Genomic DNA, 24128 nt, shown 5'->3' with positions numbered 1-24128 from the left:
AATTCTGCTTCTATATCGTATGGTCTTTACCTTCTTCTGGAGCAGAAGTATCTCCAGAGCTGTCTTCCGCTGAGCTGCCTGAAGACGCTGCCTTGTTCACTGCCCTCTTGGTAGTTTGTTTCTTCTCTCCACTCTTGCCTTTCCCCTTCTTTTTGGTCTTGCTGCCTCCCACAGTCCACTGTGAAGAAAGATACACTGTAAACAAACCTTGTCTGCTGTGTACAACCTCCTTCAGTATACCCAACAAGCAAGGTAATCTTTTAAGACAAACATTATCTTGTGCAGAAGCTAGGTTTTATGTTTGTGTCATACATTCAGAGTCTACTGCACAGAGACAGGCCCTTCAGCCCAACTAGTCCTTGCTGGACAAGTTGCCTATTGGCACTAATCCCATTTATTTGCATAAGGCCCATGTCTCCTATTCATGCCTTTCCTATCCAAGTTCCTCTCCTGTCAAAGACTAACTGTAACCGATGATACCACTTGTGGCAATTTGTTCTATGTACAAACCACACAGTATGTGAGGGAAAAAAACTTCCTTTCAGATCATCTTTAAATCTTTCTCTCTCACTTTAAACATATGCCCTCTAGTTTTAAGATTCTTTATCTGTATAAAAGACTGACTTTCTACCCTATCTACAGCTTTCATAATTAAATAAACCTCCAAGGTCATCCATTAACTCCCCTTCACTCCAGAAAAAAAAAAGACCCAAATCCATCTCATCTCCCCTTATAACAAGTTCTCTATGTAAGCAACCCATTAATCTTTTCTGCACTATCCTTTGCTAAATTGCACACTTGCTGTAAAATGGCAATTTGAACCACACAATCCTCCAATAGTAGCATAACCAACAATTTGTACAAATTGCACCTCCTAGACTCAAAGTCTCCATTGGTTCAAGCATAATATAATCTTTGCCATTGTCTTCTCGGGTGTCCATTTTTACAGAAGGATGTACTTAAAATGTACCACAAAATGTAAAAGCAAAATTAGACCATTTTGACCCATCGAGTCTGCTCTGCCATTTCATCATGGTTGATCCATTTCCCTCTCAGCCCCATCTCCTGCTTTCTCCCCATAACCCTTCGTGCTTTGACTAAACAACACTATCAACCTCTTCCTTCAATATACCCAATCATTTGGTCATCACAGCTGCCTGTAGCAATGAATTGCACATATTCACCACCCTCTGGCTGAAGAAATACCTCCATTCTCTGTTCTAAATGGATGTCGCTCTATTCTGAGGTTGCGTCTTCTGGTCCTAGGCTCTACCACCATAGGAAACGTCAAGTGAGAACAGGCCCAGAGCCATCAAAATGCTCCTTATATGGTGCCTATCAATCCCAAAATAATTCTCGTGACTTCCTTTGAACTCTCTACAATGTCAACACATGCTTTCTTAGATAAGGAGCCCAAAACTGCTCATAATACTTCAAACAAGGCCTCATTAGTGCTTTATAAAGCCTCAAACATTACATCTTTGCTTTTATCATTTTAGTCCTCTTGAAATTAATACTAACATTGCATTTGCCTTCCTCACCACTGACTCAACCTGCAAATTAACCTTAGGGAATCCTGCACAAGGACTCCCAAAGCCCTTTTTACCTAATTTTTTTCTCCCAATTTAGAAAATAATGTATGCTTTAACTTTTCTACCAAACAGCGACTCCTTTTCTTGTATCTTTGGAAACAGCTCTATTTCTATCTTTAATATCACTATTTTTCCCTTTCAGGGTTCTTTTGAAGACCCCGACCTGGAGTTACACACTGACTTCAGTTCTTTGCGGGAATGGATCCCACTCTCGGGGATTCATGACTGGCCATTATTTGACATGCCAAGGGCGCAGCCTAACAGCTTTGTTCACCTACAGAAGTTTGAGATTTCATGGTTCTGGAGACGGGCAGTTCGAAGGTTGGTGTAATGTCAGGAGATCAGTGTATTGTTGTGCGAGTCGGAAGATCTACGGCTGGGTGCCCAGAGACCGGAGATCTTTGGGTACAGAGCTCGGAAAAAGTGATGTAATGAACTTATAACATTGTAAACCAGCAAGTTGATTGTTACAACACACATAAAATGCTGGTGGAACACAGCAGGCTAGGCAGCATCTATAAGGAGAAATACTGTCGAAGTTTCGGGCCGAAACCCTTCATCAGGACTAACTGAAAGGAAAGATAGTAAGAGATTTGAAAGTAGTGGGGGGAGGGGGAAATGCAAAATGATAGGAAAAGACCAGAGGGGGTGGGATGAAGCTAAGAGCTGGAAAGGTGATTGGCGAAAGTAATGGTGATGTGTTTCCCCCCCCCCCACCCCGGCTGTGAAATGGGACATCTCTTTCTTCCTTAATAGGGAGAGAGAGCCTGTGGTATGTTGAATACCGGGTGAACAAGTCATCTTGGGAGTACTGCAAGTCTGTGTCTTTGCTGCACACTGAAGTGCTTGATGGTAGGCGCTGATGCTTTTTTATAGCTGTTGGGGGGGGGGGGAGGAAGAAGGATCGTTGCTCGCTGCCGCTTACATGAGGGAGGGAGGGGAGCTGAGGTGGGGAGACTTTCCAGTTCTAACATTTAACTCATTCATTCTTTGGGGGCACTCCTCTGTTTTCGGGGATGGTTGCGAAGAAAAAGCATTTCAGGATGTATAATTGTATACATTTCTGACATTAAATGTACCTTTGAAACCAAAGTATATACGATCATACACTTCCCATCACTGCACTCCATCGGCCACAAAATCTGTCTAAGTTTGCATGTAGCTTCCTCAACATTTCCTGCCCCTCCACTGATCTTCATATCATCCACAAACTTGGTCATCCAATTTTATCATCCAACTCAAATGACGTAACGTAAAAAGCAGCGGTCCCAACAAACACCTTTGTGGAACACCACTAGTCACTGGCAACCAACCAACCCACTCTTTGCCTCCTGCCAATCAGATAATGCTCCATTCATGCTAGCATCTATCCTGTAATATCATTGGCACCTTATCAAAAGCCTTCTGAAAACATCAACAGATTCTCCTTCATCTATCCTGCTAATTTCTTCAAAGAATTCCAACAGATTTGTCAGGCAAGACTTTCCCTCAAGGAAACCATGCTGAGGTTGGTTTGGCAAATAAGGTGAAAGTAAATCCGAAAGGTTTCTACAGTTATATTAAAAGCAAGAGGATAGTGAGGGATAAAATTGGCCCCTTAGAGAATCAGAGTGGTCAGCTATGTGTGGAACCGAAGGAGATGGGAGAGATTTTGAATGATTTCTTCTCTTCGGTATTCACTAAGGAGAAGGATATTGAATTGTCTAAGGTGTGGGAAACAAGTAAGGAAGTTATGGAACCTATGACAATTAAAGAGGTGGAGGTACTGGCGCTTTTAAGAAATTTAAAAGTGGATAAATCTCCGGGTCCTGACAGGATATTCCCCAGTACCTTGAGGGAAGTTTGTGTAGAAATAGCAGGAGCTCTGACGGAGATCTTTAATATGTCATTAGAAACGGGGATTGTGCCAGAGGATTGGCGTATTGCTCATGTGGTTCCATTGTTTAAAAAGGGTTCTAGAAGGAAGCCTAGCAAATATAGACCTGTCAGTTTGACATCAGTGGTGGGTAAATTAATGGAAAGTATTCTTAGAGATAGTATTTATAATTATCTGGATAGACGGGATCTGATTAGAAGTAGCCAGCATGGATTTGTGTGTGGAAGGTCATGTTTGACAAACCTTATTGAATTTTTTGAAGAAGTTACGAGGAATGTTGACGAGGGTAAGGCAGTGGATGTAGTCTATATGGACTTCAGCAAAGCCTTTGACAAAGTTCCACATGGAAGGTTAGTTGAGAAGGTTCAGTCATTAGGTATTAATGCTGGAGTAATAAAATGGATTCAACAGTGGCTAGATGGGAGATGCCAGAGAGTAGTGGTGGATAATTGTTTATCGGGATGGAGGCCGGTGACTAGCGGGGTACCTCAGGGATCTGTTTTGGGCCCAATGTTGTTTGTAATATACATAAATGATCTGGATGATGGGGTGGTAAATTGGATTAGTAAGTATGCCGATGATACTAAGGTAGGAGGTGTTGTGGATAATGAGGTGGATTTTCAAAGCTTGCAGGGAGATTTATGCCGGTTAGAAGAATGGGCTGAACATTGGCAGATGGAGTTTAATGCTGAGAAGTGCGAGGTTCTACATTTTGGCAGGAATAATCCAAATAGAACATACAGAGTAAATGGTAGGGCATTGAAGATTGCAGAGGAACAGAGAGATCTAGGAATAACTGTGCATAGTTCCCTGAAAGTGGAGTCTCATGTAGATAGGGTGGTGAAGAGGGCTTTTGGAACGCTGGCCTTTATAAATCAAAGCATTGAGTACAGAAGTTGGGATGTAATGCTAAAGTTGTACAAGGCATTGGTAAGGCCAAATTTGGAATATTGTGTGTAGTTCTGGTCACCGAATTATAGGAAAGATATCAATAAATTAGAGAGTGCAGAGACGATTTACTAGGATGTTACCTGGGTTTCAGCAATTAAGTTACAGAGAAAGGTTGAACAAGTTAGGTCTCTATTCATTGGAGCGTAGAAGGTTGAGGGGGGATTTGATCGAGGTATTTAAAATTTTGAGAGGGATAGATAGAGTTGACGTGAACAGGCTGTTTCCATTGAGAGTAGGGGAGATTCAAACTAGAGGACATGATTTGAGAGTTAGGGGGCAGAAGTTTAAGGGAAACACGAGGGAGTATTTCTTTACTCAAAGAGTGATAGCTGTGTGGAATGAGCTTCCTGTAGAAGTAGTAGAGGCCAGTTCAGTTGTGTCATTTAAGGTAAAATTGGATAGGTATATGGACAGGAAAGGAGTGGAGGGTTATGGGCTGAGTGCGGGTAGGTGGGACTAGGTGAGATTAAGGGTTCGGCATGGACTAGGAGGGCCAAGATGGCCTGTTTCCGTGCTGTGATTGTTATATGGTTATATGTTATATGACTTTGGATCATTTTATCATGTGCCTCCAAGTACCTTGAAACCACATCCTTAATAATCAATTCCAACATCTTCCCTTCCACTGAGGTTAGACTAACTGGCTTATAATTTCCTTTCTTCCACCTCTTTCCATTCTTAAAGCATGGAGTGACATCTGAAATTTTCATATTCTATTGATTCTTGAGAGATTATTACCAAGGCCTCCACAAACTCTTCAACCACCTCTTTCAGAATCCTTGGGTGTAGACCATCTGGCTCAGGTGATTTATCTACCTTCAGATATTCAGTTTCCCAAGAATCTTCAACTAGTAATGGTAACTTCACTCACTTCTGCAGTGAAGACTGATGCAAAATACTTATTCTGCTTGACTGCAATTTCTTGAGCCCCATTACTACCTTTATCATTTTCTAGCATTCTGATATCTACTCTCACCTCTCTTTTACTTTTTATATTTGTGAAGAAACTTTTGGTATCCTTTAATATTATTGGCTAGCTTACCTTTGTATTTCATCGTTGCCCTCTATGACTTTTTTAAAGTTGTTTTCTTATGGTTTTTAAAAGCTTCCCAATGCTCCAAATGCCCGCTAATTCTGTTCTACTATATGCTTTATGTTTGAATTGAATTCTCTTGTTAGCCCAGGTTGTGTTATCCTGCCTAAATTTAGGATACTTCTTTGTCAGGATGCATCTATTTTGTGCCTACTCAATTACTCCCAGAAACTCCAGCCATTGCTGCTCTGCCGCCATCCCTGCGTCGCCATCCAGTCAACTTCCGCCAGCTCCTCTTACGTGCCTTTGTAATTCCCTTTGTAACTCCACTGTAATACTGATACATCTGACTTTAACTTTCCCTCTCAAATTACAGGTGAATTCTATCACATTATGATCCATGGCCCCTCAGGGCTCCTTTACATTAAACTCTCTAATCAATCCCAGTTAATTGCACAACACTCAATCTGGAATAGCTGGTCCCATAGCGGGCTCACTATGAGCCGCTCTAAGTAGCCATCTTATAGGCAATCCACAAATTTCCCCTTAGAATCCAGTACCAACCTGATTTTCCCAATCTACCTGCATATCAAATCCATCAGGACTATTGTAAAATAAAACCATGTGGTATCGGAGCCCAATTTCGCTACCTGACTCACTGAGTCTGTTCCACCATTTCATCATGGCTGATCCATTTTCCCTCTCAACCCCAATTTCCCCATATCACTTTATGTTCTAACCAATCATGGATCTATCAATCTCTGCCTTAAACAGACACAATGACTTGGTCTCCACAGCTACCTGTGGCAATGAATTCCACAGGTTCACCATCTCTGGATAAAGGAATTTATTCTCACCTCTGTTCCAAAGGACACTCCTCTATTCTGAGACTGTATCCTCTGGTCTTTGATTCTCTCACCATAGGAAGCATCCTCTCCACATCCTCTCTTTTACCATTCGATAGGTTTCAAAGAGGTCACCACCCCATCCTTCTGAATTCTAGTGAATACAGGCCCAGAGCCATCAAATGGTCTTCATATGACAAGCCATTCAACCCTGGAAACCCTTAGAACTCTCTCCAATTTCAGAATGTCCATTCTAAGAAAGGGGTCCAAAACTGCTCTCAATACTCCAAGTAAGGCCTCACCAGTGCTTTATAAGTCTCAATATTACATTCTTACTTTTACATTCTGATCCTCTTGAAATGAAGAGGACTTTCTTACCAGATTAAACCTGCAAGTTAACCTTTAGGGAATCCTGCACAAGAACTCCCAAGTCCCTTTCTGCCTCAGTTTTTTTGTATTTTTTCTCCAATTAGAAAACAGTCAGCTCTTTCGTTTCTTCTGCCGAAGTGCATGACCATACATTTCCCGACACTGTATTCCATCTGCCACTTTGCCAATTCTCCTAGTCCAAGTCCTTCTAAAGCCTATTTCCTCAACACAATGTGCCTCTCTACCCACCTTAGTATCATCAGCAAAATTTGCAACAAAGCCATCAATTCTATCATCCGAATTATTGACATATAATGTTAAAAAAAATCCTATTACAGATACCTGTGGAACACCACTAATCAGAGGCAGCCAACCAGAAAAGGTTCCCTTTATTCCCACGCTTTGCCCCCTACCAATCAGCCACTGCCTTATCCATTACAGAATCTTTCCTGTAATACCATGGGCTTGCAATTTGTTAAGCAGCCACCTGTCTGGCACCTTGTCACAAATCTACTGAAAAGCCAAGTACACAATATCCACGCTTCTCCTTTGCCTGTTCTGCTTGTTATTTCTTCAAAGAATTCCAAAAGATCTGTCAGGCAATGTTTTCCCTTAAGGAAATCATGCTATCTAAGGTCTATTTTATCACTTGCCTCCAAGTACTCTGAAACCACATCTGTAACAAATAACACCAACATCTTCCCAATCACTGAGGTTAGACTAACTGGCTTATAATTTCCTTTCTTCTACCTCTCTCCCTTCTTGAAGCGTGGAGGGATATTTGAAATTTTCCAGTCTTCCGGAACCTTTCCAGAATCTAGTGATTCTTGAAAGATCATTAATGATGCCTCCACAATCTCTTCAGCCACCTCTTTCAGATCCCTGAACAGTACACCATTTGGTCCAGGTGACTTACCTGGCTTCTGACCTCTCAGTTTCCCAAGAAACTTCTCTACCATTTCCTTGTTCACCGTAACTACCAGCATCATTTTTCGGCGACCAATAGCTACTCTCATCTTATTCAGTTTATGTAAACTTTTGGTAACCTTGTAGCGATGTACTACATACAGAGCAAGAGACAACGACACGCAGTCGTCAAGTCGTTTCAAGACTAGTCAAGACTTCGCGATGCTGGCATTTAATCCCTAGCACCTGCCCTTTCTGGGTGGAAATGCAGAGGTGCATTACCAAAGTCTCTCCCCGCACGCTGGCTATCTGTGAGCCGGTTCGCCTGCGCAGAAAGTGGGTTGCCACATAACCGCCCCCCAGAACCGGTAATACACCCCCCAATGTCCACAGTCTGGATCAGCCTCTGCTTGGGAGGTCTGCCTTGCGCCGCAGTGCCTGAACTTTGACAGGCTGCTCCAAGTCCACATGGGCTGGTTTGAGTCGGTCCACCGTGAAAACCTCCTCTCTCTCCCCCACCCCCCCCCCCCATGTCCAGAATGTACGTGGACCCATTGTTGTTCAATCACCTTGAATGGCCCCTAATACGGCTGCTGTAGTGGTGCCCGGTGTCCGCCCCTTTGTACAAACACACACTTACAGTTCTGCAAGTCTTTGGGTACATGGGTCGGGGTCCGTCCGTGCTGTGAAGTTAGTACGGAGGCCAGATAGCCTGTCCAGGACTGCTGCCGGTTCTTCCTCTTGCCCCCTTGGGGCTGGCATGAACTCTCTTGGGACGGCCAGGGGCGCGCCATACACCAACTCGACCGACGAGGCATGCAGATGCTCTTTGGGCGCTGTGCAAATTCCAAGCAGGACCCAGGGAAGCTCGTCCACCCAGTTAGGTCCTCTCAGGCGGGCCATGAGAGCAGACTTCAAGTGACAGTGGAAGCGTTACACTAGTCCATTCGACTGTGGGTGGTAGGCAGTTGTGTGATGTAGCTGCATTCCCAACAGGCTGGCCACAGCCAACCACAGGCTGGAGGTGAACTGGGCGCCTCTGTCGGAGGTAATGTGGGCCGGTACCCTGAAGCGTGCTACCGAGGTTGCAATCAGTGCTCAGGCGCAAGAATTGGCAGATACGTCGGTGAACGGGACCACCTCTGGACACCTCGTGAACTGGTCTACCATAGTTAGGAGGTACTGCGCTCCTTGGGACACGGGTAGGGTGCCCACAATATCCACATGAATGTGGTTGAACCTCCGGTGGGTGGGTTCGAACTGTTGCATCGGGGCTTTAGTGTGCCGCTGCACCTTGGCTGTTTGGCGCTGCACACACATTCTGGCCCATTCACTGACCTGCTTGCGAAGTCCGTGCCACGCGAACTTGCTGACGGTTGTCCTGATAGATGGGTGCGCCAAACCGTGTATGGAGTCGAAAACTCGCTGACTCCAGGCTGCCAGAATGATGGGACGAGGTTGGCCAGTAGCCACATCGCACAGGAGGGTCCTCTCACCTGGGCCTACGAGAAAGTCTCGCAGCTGCAAAACCGAGACTGTGGTCCTGTAGCTAGCTGGGCATCTCGTTGTCCGCCTGCTGTGCCTCTGCCAGTGCTGCATAGTCCACCCCCAGGGACAGAGCCTGGATAGCTGGTCTGGAGAGTGCGTCCGCCACGACGTTGTCCTTTCCCGAGACATGCTGGACATCCGTCGTGTACTCAGAGATGTAGGACAGATGTCGCTGCTGGCGAGCCAACTAGGGATCGGACACCTTAGTGAACGCGAAGGTCAACGGTTTGTGGTCTGTGAACCCGGTGAACCTTCTAAGCAGTACCTGAAATGCCGGATTGCCAGATACAGTGCCAACAGCTCCCAGTCGAAAGCAATGTACTTGAGTTTGGATGGTCGTAGGTGCTTGCTGAAGAACGCCAGGGGTTGCCAGCGCCCCTCGATGAGCTGTTCCAGCACCCCACTGACTGCTGTGTCGGATACGTCCACTGTGAGGGCAGTCGGAACGTCTGTTCTGAGGTTCACCAACATCACGGCATCTGCCGAGGCTTCCCTGGCTTTAACAAAAGCGGCCACGGCCTCTCCGTCCCAAGTAATGTCCTTGCCTTTACCTGACATCAGGGTGTACAAAGGGCGCATGATACGGGCTGCTGAGGGGTGGAAACGGTGGTAGAAGTTCACCATACCAATGAACTCCTGCAGGCCTTTGACTGTGTTGGGCCGGGCAAAGTGGCAGATCACGTCTACCTTGGCGGGCAGAGGTGTTGCCCCGTCTTTGGTAATCCTGTGGCCCAGGAAGTCGATGGTATCGAGACCGAACTGGCATTTGGTCGGGTTGATCGTGAGGCCAAAATCACTCAGGCAGGAAGAGACCTGGCGGAGGTGGGACAGATGCTCCTGACAACTACTGCTGGCTATAAGGATGTCGTCAAAATAGATGCACGCAAAGTCCAGGTCACGTCCCACTGCATCCATTTGCCGCTGGTACGTCTGTGTGGCATTCTTCAGGTCGAACAGCATTCGGAGGAACTTGAACAGGCCGAATGGGGTGATGAGTGCTGTTTTGGGGATGTCTTCAGGGTGCAGCGGGATTTGATGGTATCCCCAGATGAGGTCTACTTTGAAAAAGATTCTTGCCCCGTGCAGCTTTGCTGCAAAGTCCTTTATGTGTGCCACGGGGTAGGAGTCTGGAGTTGTAGCCTCGTTCAGTCTGCGGTAGTTGCCGCATGGTCTCCAACCCCTGGCTGCTTTGGGCACCATGTGCAGGGGGGAGGCCCATGGGCTGTCCGACCTCCGTACGATCCCCAATTCCTCCATCCTCTTTAACTCCTCCTTCGCCAGGCGGAGCTTTTCCGGGGGGAGCCTTCATGCGCGGGCATGGAGGGATGGTCCCTGGGTCGGGATGTGGCACTGTACCCCGTGTCTGGGCATGGCTGCCGTGAACTGCGGTGCCAGAATCGATGGAAAGTATGCCAGGATTCTGGTGAATTTGGTGTCTGACAGCGTGATGGAGTCCAGGTGTGGGGCCGGCAACTTGGCTTCACCCAGAGAGAATGTCCGGAAAGTCTCGGCATGTACCAGTCTTTTCCCTTGCAAGTAGACCAGCAGGCTGTGAGCTCACAGGAAGTCCACCCCCAGGAGTGGTTGGGCCACCGCGGCCAGTGTGAAATCCCACGTGAACCGGCTGGCGCTGAACTGTAGCTGCACTGTGCGGGTGCCGCAGGTCTGTATCGTGCTGCAGTTTGCGGCCCTCAGGGTGGGTCCTGACTTCCTGTTGCGAGTGTTGTACTCCGTCAGGGGCAAGACGCTGATCTCTGCTCCGGTGTCGACCAAGAAGCAGCGTCCCGACTGTTTGTCCCAGACGTACAAGAGGCTGTCCTGGCGGCCAGCTGCCATAGTCATTAGCGGCAGCTGGCCCTGGCCCTTGCAAGGCGGGCAACAACGGCGGGCTTCTGTGCCCCACCACTGGTGGTAGAAACACCACTGTTCACTGTCCTCCTCACTCCTGCCTCTGTGTGCGCCCCCCTGCCGGGCCTGGTCTGGTCTGCTGTTGGGCGCGTGGCCTGGTAATCTGACTGACGGACTTTCCCTCTTGGCTTTCCACAGCACGTCTGCCCGGGCCGCCACCTTCTTGGGGGGGGGGGGGGGGGGTTGCTGAAATCTGCGTCGGCCAGCAGCAGGTGCATGTCCTCGGGCAGTTGCTCTAGGAACACTTGCTCGAACATGAGGCAGGGCTTGTGTCCGTCAGCCAGGGCCAGCATCTTGTTCATCAATGCTGACGGCAGCCTGTCTCCCAAACCGTCCAGGTGAGAGGCCAAAGGTCTCAATGAGCAGCGCTTTGAATGCTTCATATTTGCCTTCTTCCGGGGGCGACTGTATGAAGTCCGCAACCCGGGCGGCCGTCTCCTGGTCAAGGGCGCTCACCATGTGATAGTAACGTGTGGAATCAGAAGATATCTGCCGAATCTGGAACTGGGCTTCTGCTTGGTTAAACCACACATGTGGTCGTAGCGTCCAGAAAGTCGGCAGTATTAGCGAAACTGCATGAACAGATGAAGAGTCGGTCATCTTTGGTCCAAATCCTGTTTGGACCGTCGGGGTCACCAATGTAGCGATGTACTACATACAGAGTGAGAGACAACGACACGCAGTCGTCAAGTCATTTCGAGACTAGTTTATTCAAACTTCGCGACACTGGCATTTAATCCCTAGCACCCGCCCTTTCCAGGCGAAAATGACTTCAGAGGTGCATTACCAAAGTCTCTCCCCGCACACTGGCTATTTGTGAGCCGGTTCGCCTGCGCAGAAATTGGGTTGCCACAACCTCCTTAATATTATTGGCTAGCTTACTTTCATATTCCATCTTTACCTTCTTAATAAGTTTTTAGTTGCCTTTTTTGGTTTTTAAAAGTTTCCCAATCCTCTAACGTCCTACTAATTTTTGCTCTAATATATGCCCTCTCTTTGGCTTTTTTGTTGACTTTGACTTCTTGTGTTCGTCACAGTTGCGTCATCTTGCCTTTAGAATACCTTCCTCTTTGGGATGTATATATTCCGTACCTTACAAACTGCTTCCAGAAATTCCAGCCATTGCTGCTCTGCCATCATTCCTGCCAGTGTTCTTTTCCAATCAATTCTGGCTATCTCCTCACTTATGCTTGTAAATCTTTTTACTCTACTCTAATACTGATATATCTGACTTTAGCTTCTCCTGTTCAAATTTCAGAGTCAATTTGATTATACGTCACTTGCTCTTCAGGGTTCTTTTACCTTAAACTCTCTTATCAATTCAGGTTCATTACACAACACTCAATCCAGAGTTGCTGATCACTTACTGGGCTCAACTATGAGCTGCCCTAAAAAAGCCACCTCGTTGGCATTCTAGAAATTCCTTCTCTTGGGATCCAGCATGAACTTGATTTTCCAAATTTACTTGCATATTGAAATAACCCATGACTATTGTAACTCTGACCTTTTGCATGTATTTTTCATCTCCCATTGTAATTTGTAGACAATGTCCTTCCTACCATTTTTGGGCCTGTATACAACTCCCACCAGGGCACCCTTGCATGGTGGCACCCTCCCACCCTTGCGGTTCCTTACCTCTATCCAAAATGCTGTCACATACTTTGGTAGAAGAAATGAAAAGGTTCACTGTTTTTTAAATGCAAAGAAAATACAAAAATGCTGAGGTGCAAAGGGACTTGGGAATCCCTGTGCAGGATTCCCTAAAGGTTAATTTGCAGGTCAAGCCTCTGGTAAGGAAGGCAAATGCGATGCTAGCATTCATTTCAAAATGACTAGAATATAAAAGCAAGAATGATATGTTGATAGTTTATAAAACACTGGTGAGTACTGAAAGCAGTTTTGGGACCCTTATCTTAGAAAGAATCCGCTGAAACTGGAGGGGGTTCAAAGGAGCTTCACTAAATGATTCCAGGGTTGAATGGCTTGTCATACAACGTGACGAAGTGTTTGATTGCTGTAGGCTCATTCAGAAGAATGAAGGGTGATCTCATTGAAACCTATTAGATGGGGAAATGCCTTGAGAGTGGATATGGAGAGGATGTTTCTTTTGGTGGGAGAGTCTAAGACTAGAGGACACAGTCTTTAAATAGAACAGTGTCTGTTTAGAAAAAGAGAAACAGAAAACCTACAGCACAATACAGGCTCTTTGGCCCACAAAGCTGTGCCAAACATGTTCTTACCTGAGAAATTACCCAGGGCTACTCATAGCCCCCTATTTTTCTAAGCTCCACGTACCTATCCACGAGTCTCTTAAAACACCCTATTGTATCCACATCCATCACTGTCACCGGTAGCCCATTCCATGCACTCACCACTCTGTGGTCTTATCTCTGACATCTCCTCTGGACTTACTTACAAGCACCTTAAAAATGTGCCCTCTTGTGTTAGCCATTTCAGCCCTAGGAAAAAGCCTCTGATTATCCACACGATCAATACCTTTCATCATCTTTTACACCTCTATCAGGTCACCTTTCATCCTCTTTCGTTCCAAGGAGAAAGGGCCGAGTTCACTCAACCTATTCTCATAAGGTATGCTCCCCAATCCAGACAACATCCTTGTAAATCTCCTCTGTACCCTTTCTATGGTTTCCACATCCTGGCTGTAGTGAGGCGACCAGAAATGAGCACAGTACTCCAAGTGGGGTCTGACCAGGTCCTATATAGCTGCAACATTACCTCTCGTTTCCTAAATTCAATTCCACAATTGATGAAGGTCAATGCACCGTATGCCTTCTTAACGACAGAGTCAACCTATGCAGCAGCTTTGAGTGCCTATGGACTCAGACCCCAATATCCCTCTGATCCTCCACACTGCCAAGAGTCTTACCGTTAAAACTATATTCTGCCATCATATTCGACCTACCAATATGAACCACCTCACACTTATCTGGGTTGAACTCCATCTGCCACTTCTCGGCCCAGTTTTGCATCCTTATCAATGTCCCGCTGTAACCTCTGACAGCCCTCCATACTATCCACAACACCCCCAACCTTTGTCATCAGCAAATTTACTAACCCATCCCTCCACTTCCTCATCCAGGTCACTTATAAAATCACGAAGAGTAGGGGGTCCCAGAACAAATCTCTGAGGCACAACACTGCTCACCTGCCTCCATGACCAGTCTACAACCACTATTTGGGCAAGCCAGTTCTGGATCCACAAAGTAATGTACCCTTGGATCCCATGCCTCCTTACTTTCTCAATAAGCTTGGCATGGGGTACCTTATCAAATGCCTTGCTGAATTCCAAATACAGTACACCTACTGCTCTACCTCCATCAATGTGTTTAGTCACATCCTCAAAAAATTCAGTTAGGTTCATAAGGCACGACCTGCCTTTGAGAAAGAACGGAGATGATTTGGAATGTCTTTAGCTAGAGAGTAATGAATCTGTACAGTGCTTTGCCACAAGCATCGGTGGAGGCCAAGTCTTTATGTGTATTTAAGGCAGAAGTTGATATATTCTTGATTGATCAGTGCATGAAGGGATATCACAGAGCAGGAGAAAGGGGCAGAGAGAAAAATTGGATCAGCCATGTAATGGCTTAATTCTGCTCTTAAATTTTATAGTCTTATGATTCAACACCTTCTGACCCTACCTCACATTTGATTTCACTTTTTAAAAAATCAACAGATTTGTTGCCCATTTGTTCCTGCCTGTCCTTTTGATACAACGTGTATCCATTAAGCGCCCAGCTAAAATCTTCCTTCAGCCATGATTTAGCAATGCCTACAACATCATACCTGCCAATCTGTAACTGCTACAAGCTCACCTACTTTATTCTGTATACTGTGTGCATTTTGTCTGCCTATTACTTTGTAACTCATCCTGTTGACTGCAATTTTGCCCCATCAACATCCTCTCCTTGCTAGGAGTCTACACATTGCCTCTGTAAACTTACTACCTCATCCTCAGCACTTTCACTCTGGTTCCCACCCCCCTATCAAATTAGTTTAAACCCTCCCAAGCAACTCCAGTCTACCAGCCCACAAGGATATTAGTTCACCCCCCCTCCCCCCAAAGTTCAGGTGTAACCCATGCGTTTTGTACAGGTCATAACTTTCCCAGTAGAGATCCCAATGATCCATAAATCTGAACCCCTGCCCCCTGTACCAGTTTCTCAGCCATGCATTCACTTGCCAAACTCATCCTATTCACTGGCACATGGCACAGGCAACAATCCCAAAATTAATATCCTGGAGGTCTTGTTTTTCACATTTCCACATAGCTCTCTAAAATCTCCAGAGGACCTCCTCACCTTGTCTAACCATGTCATTGGTGCCAATATGTACCATATTGCTGACCCTCACCCTTGGGAATGCTATGGACCCGATCTGAGACAATTCTAACCCTGGCTAACGCTCCCATTACATATCACCCGGGGGTGTCTACTGCGTCCACAGAATCTTGTCTCTGTTCTCTGACTATGGAATCTCCTATTAACACTGCAGTCCTCTTCACCCCTCTGCTCTTCTGAGCCACAGCACCGGACCTGTGCCAGACACCTGGTCAGTGTAGCTCCCGGTGGGTTGTCACCCAATAGTAACTAAAGTTGTATACTTATTGAGGGGAATAGTCACAGGTATACTCTGCACTAGCTATGCAGTTCCCCTCCTCCTGCTGACAGTCATCCTATTACCTGTCTCCTGCAACCTAGAGACGATTACCTCCCTATAGCTCCTCCTCATTCTCCCGGTTGAGTTGAAGGTCATCCAGCCACAGCTCCAGTTCCTAATACCTGTTCTCAGAACTTGCAGCTTGGTGCACCTTCTGCAGATGCAATTATCTGGAGGCTGGAGGTCTCCCATACTTCCACATCACACACAGAACAAGAGCAATTCTCACTAAACTACTATGCCCTAACAAATGAGGAATGTATTTAACCTTGCTCAAATCTGAACAGCAAAGCCATTGGCAAACTCAAAAGAATGGCTGGTCTGCTTGCATAAATTGTTTTTATTGGCATTTCAAATAAATCCCTCTTGCTGACTGGCAGTTCCTCAACTAAGAAACTGCAGCAAAGCTCTGCCTTTTAAATCTTGATTGCTATCTTAACTGAAAGGGTAGCTCTTTTTACATACCCCTGACATTGAATGTTGCATTTTCTATCATCCATTGTAGCTCACATCTTTGCCATTTCGATATCTGTATACAACTCCCATCAGGGTATTTTAACTCTTGTAGTTTCTAAGCTCCACCCACAACAATTCTACACCTTCTGATCCTGTCACCTCTTTCTGAAGATTTGATATCATTTCTTACCAAGAGCTACCTATCTGTCTGTCCTTTCGCTACAATGTATATCCTTGGACATTAAGCTCCCAGCTCAAATCTTCTTTCAGCCATGATTCAGAGATTCATGCCAATCTGTAACTGTGCTACAAGTTCACCTATTTTATTCTGCATATAGTACCCATTCAAATGTAACACCTTTAGCCCTATTCATCACCCTGTTGATTGCATACGAGATGGCTTTTTAGAGCAGTTTGTCAGTGAGCCTACTAAGGGATCAGCTAAACTGGATTGGCAGCGGCAGCTTGGACAGGGCACGACTGCGCAAGCGCGTGAAGGTCGGCCTCTGGGACAGCGGGAGAGTTTAAAAAGCGAGCAGATTAATGGAGTGGGCAACAGAGTAGTGGGAGACAGAGTAGGAAGTTTTTGGCTCGAGACTCAAGCAGAAGCTGAGCCTCCCAGGCAGGTAAGGCCGGATAAGCTCCTTTAATTAATCTAATTAGCTTAGAAATAGGTAATGGAGGCAGCAGTTAGGGCAGTCGGGTGCTCCGTTTGCAGTATGTGGGAAGTCAGGGCGAGCACAATTGTCTCTGATGACTACACCTGCAAAAGGTGCATCTAGCTGCAGCTCCTGACAAATGAAGTTAGGGAATTGGAGCTGGAGCTGGATGAACTTCAGATCATTCATGAGGCAGAGGCAGAAATAGACAGGAGATTAGACAGGAAGAGCAGAGCACCACTGTGGCCGTTCCTATCATCAATAAGTATACCGTTTTGGACACTGTTGGTGGGGATGACCTACCAAGGACAAGTTGCAGTGGTCATGTCTCTGGCACCGAGACTGGACCCACAGGTCAGAAGGGAAGGAGGGAAAGGAGGAGAGCAGTAGTGATAGGGGATTCAATAGTTAGGGGGACAGATAGGAGGTTCTGTGGGAGAGATCAAGAATCTCAGATGGTCTTGTTGCCTCCCGAGAGCCAGGGTTTGCAATATTTCGGATCGAGTTCTTGGTATTCTCAAGAGGGAGGGTGAGCAGCCAGATGTCGTGGTCCATGTAGGGATCCCTAAACAACATGGATAGGAAGGAGGAGTTCCTCAAAGAGTGTTTAGGGAGTTTGGTGCAAAATTGACGGACAGAACCTCAAGGGTTGCAATCTCAGGATTGCTACCCATCCCAGGTGCTAGTGAGGCTAGAAATAGGAAGATAATGCAGCTAAATACTTGGCTAAGGAGTTGGTGCAGGAAAGAGGGCTTCATGTTTCTGTACAATTGCGCCTTGTTCCAGGGAAGGTGAGACATGTTCTGATGGGACAGGCTGCACCTGAACTGGAGGGAAACTAATATCCTTGTGGGAAAGTTTGCTAGCGCTGTTCCAGGGGGTTTGAACTAGATTTGCAGGGGAGGGGAACCAGAGTGTTAGAGCAGATAGTGAGGTGGAGGAGGATAAAGGTCATGTGAGAACTGCAAGTATAGTGCATGGAGTAAAGCCATATCTAACATATAAAGAGGCTTTGTGGAAAGATAAGCAGAATAAAGGGTGTAAAGGTAGTAAGATAAGAGGGCTAAAGTGCGTGTACTTCAATGCACGAAGCATCAAGAACAAAGGTGATTAACTGAGAGCTTGGATACATACATGGAATTATGATGTAGTGGCCATTACAGAGACTTGGCTGGCAACAGGGCAGGAATGGATTCTCAATATTCCTGGATTTCAGTGTTTTAAGAGTATCCCTATCCGAGGGGGTAAAAAGGGGAGGAGGGGTGGCATTACTGGTCAGGGATACTATTACAGCTACAGAAAGGGTGGATAATGTAGCAGGATCCTCTTTGGAGTCAGTATGGGTGGAAGTCAGGCACAGGAAGGGAGCAGTTACTCTATTGGGAGTATTCTATAGGCCCCCTGGTAGCAGCAGAGATACTGAGGAGCAAATTGGGAGGCAGATTTTGGAAAGGCGCAAAAATAACAGGGTTGTTATCATGGGTGACTTTAACTTCCCTAATATTGATTGGCACTTGATTAGTTCCAAAGGTTTAGATGGGGCAGAGTTTCTTCAGTGTCCAGGACAGATTCTTGTCACAGTATGTTGACAGGCCAACTAGGGGGAATGCCATACTGTATCTAGTTTTTCCCTGGCCTTTAGCATTATCATGGAAAAGGATAGAATCAGAGAGGACAGGAAAATAATTAATTGGGGAAGTGCAAATGATGAGGCTATAAGGCAAGAACTTGTATTGGGATGACGTTTTTTGCAGGGAAATGTACTATGGACATGTGGTCATTGCTTAGGGATCTCTTGCAGGATGTTAGGGATAAATTTGTCCCGGTGAGAAAGATAAAGAATGGGAGGCTGAAGGAATCATGGGTGACAAGTGAGGTGGAAAATCTAGTCAAGTGCAAGAAGGCAGTATACATGAGGTTTAGGAAGCAAGGATCAGATGGGGCTATTGAGGAATATAAGAAAAGTGCTTAAGAAGGGGCTGAGGAGAGCAAGAAGGGGGCCTTGCCGAGTAGGGTAAAGGAAAACCCCAAGACATTCTTCAATTATGTGAAGAACAAAAGGATGACAGGAGTGAAGGTAGGGCCGATTAGAGACAAATATGGGAAGATGTGTCTGGAGACTGTGGAAGTGAGCGAGTTCCTCAATGAATACTTCTCTTCGGTATTCACCAATGAGAGGGAACTTGATGACGGTGAGGACTCTCCAAGGCAGAGTACAAAGTAAATGGCAGGATACTTGGTAGTGTGGAGGAGCAGAGGGATCTAGGGGTACATGTCTACAGATCCCTGAAAGTTGCCTCACAGGAAGATAGGCTAGTTAAGAAAGTTTATGGGGTGTTAACTTTCATAAGTCAAGGGACAGAGTTTAAGAGTCGCGAGGTAATCATGCAACTCTATAAAACTCTCATTCAGCCACTCTTGGAGTACTGTGTCCAGTTTTGGTCGCCTCACTATAGGAAGGATGTGGAAGCATTGGAAAAGGTACAGAGGAGATTTACCAAGATGCTGCCTGGTTTAGACAGTATGTATTATGATCAGAGATTAAGGGAGCTAGGGCTTTACTCTTTGGAGAGGAAGAGGATGAGGCGAGACATGATAGAGGTGTACAATGTCCTGTGTATGTTACTCAAAATGGCTTCTTTGGTTTGTTACAAGTAGGAATGCTTCTTTGTCAGATAAGTGTTTCTCTCGCCGTTGTTTCGCTTTAGAATGGCTGATACGGTAATTGTATTCATTTGTTAATCAATGGGGAATGTTATTGTGTCTTGTGAGGCTGGGAACTTGGGGGAGGGGTTTTTGGTGTGAGGGGAGTCGGGAGAAAGACGCCGAGGGAGGTGGACGTGCGCTCGGAAGACCACCAGGGAGTCCGGGGTGGAAGACGTGGAACTCGGAGGCAAGCGATGAAGGGTCGAATGGTTCAATGGTTGAGCTCCAACGAGTGCACTAAACAGACTGAACTTTGATAAGTTGGCGCCTTTTGTTTTTTTCCTCTTTTAATTTTAGTAAACTCTTTAAAGTGTATTTCATAACGGTATTTGTTGTGGGTTTGATACTGTTGGCGGGCGCGAAGCATAAACTCGATTCTCACAGCACCTGCGCAAACGGGAGGTGGGTTGGTGAGTGGCTGGATCTCTGTTTCCCCTAGGCATATACCAGCCTTTTGGGTAAGTGTTACAGAGGTATACAAGATATTAAGAGGAATAGATAGAGTGGACAGCCAGCGCCTCTGCCCCAGGACATCACTGCTCAATACAAGAGGACACGGCTTTATGCTAAGGAGTGGGAAGTTCAAGGGGGATATTAGAGGAAGCATTTTTACTCTAGAGAGTGGTTGGTGCGTGATATTCACTACCAGAGTCAGTGGTGGAGGCTGGTACACTAGTGAAATTTAAGAGACTACTGGACAGGTATATGGAGGAATTTAAGGTGGGGGGCATATATGGGAGGCAGGGTTTACTGCTGACAGTACTTTACTGACAGGGTTTACTGCTGAAGGAGCTGCTGACAGGGACGTCAGCAGAGCAGCAATGGCATGCATTCCTGGATAAAGTGAGATATAATGTGGTAGCCATTACAGAGACTTGGATGGATCAGGGGCAGGAATGGTTACTTCAAGTGTCGGGTTTTAGATGTTTCAGAAAGGACAGGGAGGGAGGCAAAAGAGGTGGGGACATGACACTGTTGATCAGAGATAGTGTCACACTGCTGAAAAGGTGGACGCCATAGAGGGATTGTCTACAAAGTCTCTGTGAGTGGAGGTCAAGAACAGGAAGGGGTCAATAATTTTACTGGGTGTTTTTTTTATAGGCCACCCAATGGTAACAGGAATATCGAGGAGCAGATAGGAAAACAGATCCTGGAAAGCTGTAATAATAACAGAGTTGTCATGATGGGAGATTTTAATTTTCCAAATATCAATTGGCATTTCCCTAGTGCAAGGGGTTTAGATGGGGTGGAGTTTGTTAGTTGTGTTCAGGAAGGTTTTTTGACACAGTATGTAGATAAACCTACAAGAGGAGAGGCTGTACTTGATTTGCTATTGGGAAATGAACCTGGTCAGGTGTCAGATCTCTCAGCGGGAGAGCATGTTGGAGATGGTGATCATAATTCTATCTCCTTTACCATTGCACTGGAGAAAGATAGGAACAGACAAGTTAGAAAAGCATTTCATTAGAGTAAGGAGAATTATGAGGCTATCAGGCAGGAAATTGGAGGCTAAATTGGAAACAGATGTTCTCAGGGAGAAGTACAGAAGAAATGTGGAAAATATTCAGGGATATTTGTGTGGAGTTCCAATGAGACAGGGAAGTTATGGTAGGGTACAGGAACCGTGGTGTACAAAGGCTGTAATAAATCTAGTCAAGAAGTAAAGAAAAGCTTATAAAAGGTTCAGAGTGCTAGGTAATGTTAGTGATCTAGAAAATTACAAGACAAATAGGAAGGAGCTTAAGAAAGAAATTAGGAGAGCCAGAAGGGGCCATGAGAAATCTTTGGCGGGTATGATTAAGGAAAACCCCAAGGCATTCTACAAGTATGTGAAGAGCACGAGAATAAGACGTGAAAGAATATCAAGTGTGATAATGGGAAAGTGTGTATGGAACCCAAGGAAATAGCAGAGGTACTTAATGAATACTTTACTTCAGTATTCACTATGGAAAAGCATCTTGGTGATTATCGTGATGACTTTCAGCAGACTGAAAAACTTGAGCATGTAGATATTAAGAAAGAGGATGTGTAGGAGCTTTTGGAAAGCATCAAATTGGATAAGTCGCTGGGACCGGTGGGAAGTGCGGGAGGAGAGTGCTGAGCCTCCAGCAATTATCTTCGTATCATCAGTGGGGACGGGAGAGAGGACTGAAGGGTTGCAAATGCTGTTCCCTTATTCGAGAAAGGGAGTAGAGATCGCCCAGGAAATTATAGACCAGTGAGTATTACTTCAGTGGTTGGTAGGTTGATGGAGAAGATTTTGAGATGCAGGATTTATGAACATTTGGACAGGTATAATATGATTTAGAGTAGTCAGCTTGGCTTTGTCAAGGGCAGGTCATGCCTTATGAGTCTGATTGAAATTTTTGAGGATGTGACTAAACACATTGATGAAGGAAGAGCAGTAGATGTAGTAAAGAAAGCAAAGAGGCATGGGATCCAAGGAGACATTGCTTTGTGGATCCAGAACTGGCTTGCCCACAGAAGGCAAAGAGCGGTTGTAGACTGGTCATATTCAGCATGGAAGTTGGTCACCACTGGGGTGCCTCAGGGATCTGTTCTGGGACCCTTGCTCTTCATGATTTTATAAATTACCTGGATGAGGAAATGGAGGGATGGGTTAGTAAGTTTGCAGGTGACACTAAGGTTGGAAGTGTTGTGGATAGTGTGGAGGACTGTTAAGAGGTTACAGCGAGACATTGATAGGATGCAAAACTGGGCTGAGAAGTGGCAGATGGAGTTCAAACCAGATAAGTGTGGAGTGGTTCATTTTGGTAGGTCAAATATGACAGCAGAATATAGTATTAATGGCAAGACTCTTGGCAGTGTGGAGGATCAGAGGGATCCTGGGGTCCAAGTCCATAGGACGCTCAAAGCAGCTGCGCAGGTTGACTCTGTGGTTAAGAAGGCATATAGCGTATTGGCCTTCATCAATCATGGAATGGAATTTAGGAGCCGAGAGGTAATGTTCCAGCTATATAGGACCCTGGTCAGACCCCACTTGGAGTACTATGCTCAGTTCTGGTCGCCTCACTACAGGAAGGATGTGAAAGCCATAGAAAGGGTGCAGAGGAGATTTACAAGGATGTTGTCTGGATTGGGGAGCATGCCTTATGAGAATAGGTTGAGTGAACTTGGCCTTTTCTCCTTGGAGCAATGGAGGATGAGAGGTGATCTGATAGAGGTGTATAAGATGAGAAGCCTTGATTGTGTGGACAGTCAGAGGCTTTTTCCCAGGGCTGAAATGGTTGCCACAAGAGGGCACAGGTGCTGGGGAGCAGGTACAGAGGAGACGTCAGGGGTAAGTTTTTTTTACTCAGAGTGGTGAGTGCGTGGAATGGGCTGCCGGCAACAGTGGTGGAGGCGGATACAATAGGATCTTTTAAGAGACTATTAGATAGGTACCTGGAATTTAGTAAAATAGAGAGCTATAGGTAAGCCTGGTAATGTCTAAGGTAGGGACATGTTCAGCACAACTTTGTGGGCCGACAGGCCTGTATAGTGCTGTAGGTTTTCTATGTTTCTCTGACATGCGTATTCCAAAAATGAAGAAATAGTCAAATGGTAAAATAGTACAGCCATCGCTGACGAGGGAAGTAAAAGCAAAAGAAAGGGCATACAACAAAGCAAAAATTAGTGGGAAGATAGAGGATTGGGTTCTAAAATGCTACAGAGAGCAACTAAAAATATCATTAGAAGGGAAAGATGAAAAGATGCAAGCTAGCAAATAATATTCAAGTGTATAATGCAAGTTTTTTCAAGTATGTTAATAACAAAAGAGAAATGAGAGTGGATATGGGACTGCTAGAAAATGAGGCAGGAGACATAATAACAGGGGACAAGGAAATGATGAGTATTTTGTGTAAGTCTTCACTGTGGAAGACACTAGCAGTATGACTGATGTTGTAGCGTGTAAAGGAAGACAAATGGGTGCAATTACTGTTACAAGAGAGAAGGTACATAAGTCACCGGGACCAGAGGAACTGCACCCTAGGGTTCTGAAAGAGGTAGCATTGGAGATTGTGATGGCATTAGAAATGATCTTTCAAAAATCATTACTCTGTCATGGTGCCAGAGGACTGGAAAATTGCAAATGTTACATACACTCTTTAAGAAAAGGAGGAAGGCAGCAGAAAGTAAATTATACAGGCAGTTCCTGGGTTACAAACGAGTTCCATTCCTGAGTCCGTCTTTAAGTCGGATTTGTACGCAAGTCAGAAAAAGTACATCTGGTATTATTTAGTGTCAGTTAGTCAAACATTTGTCTTAGTATATAGTATATATTTTGCCTTTCTGTGCATATAAAACACTTAAGAAATGTATGTATTCCAATAATTAAACCACTGTGTTGCTTAGTAATAATTGTAGCTTCCACCGGGGCAGCGTCTTTCACATGCTCCATTATTCTCACTTTATCCTTTAAAATTGTTCTAATTGTTGACTGACTACAGCCTAATGCTTTTCCAATGACTGATGGCGTTTCACCTCTTTCCAAATGCTTTATTATTTCCACTTTATTTTCAATCACGACCGCTTCCCGTCAACGGAACAGAAACACTGCGGGCGGTGGGTCCCAACCTCCATCGACTCCCGAGCTTTACT

At 45.4% G+C, this 24128-nt stretch overlaps 1 protein-coding gene across 2 annotated transcripts in view; it reads right to left on the bottom strand.

Moving 5' to 3' along the window:
- The window catches only part of rtf1 (RTF1 homolog, Paf1/RNA polymerase II complex component), a 207319-nt gene that overhangs the window by 128301 nt on the left and 54890 nt on the right, over window positions 1–24128 (bottom strand). For both annotated transcript variants that reach the window (XM_059951609.1, XM_059951615.1), the window contains exon 3: window positions 31–178. In XM_059951609.1, the coding sequence (XP_059807592.1) occupies window positions 31–178 (148 nt within the window). The remainder of the gene's footprint in view (window positions 1–30; window positions 179–24128) is intronic.

Source organism: Hypanus sabinus, chromosome 2, assembly GCF_030144855.1.
Source record: "Hypanus sabinus isolate sHypSab1 chromosome 2, sHypSab1.hap1, whole genome shotgun sequence".
NCBI lineage: Eukaryota > Metazoa > Chordata > Chondrichthyes > Myliobatiformes > Dasyatidae > Hypanus > Hypanus sabinus.
This window is presented reverse-complemented; position numbering and strand designations above follow the sequence as displayed.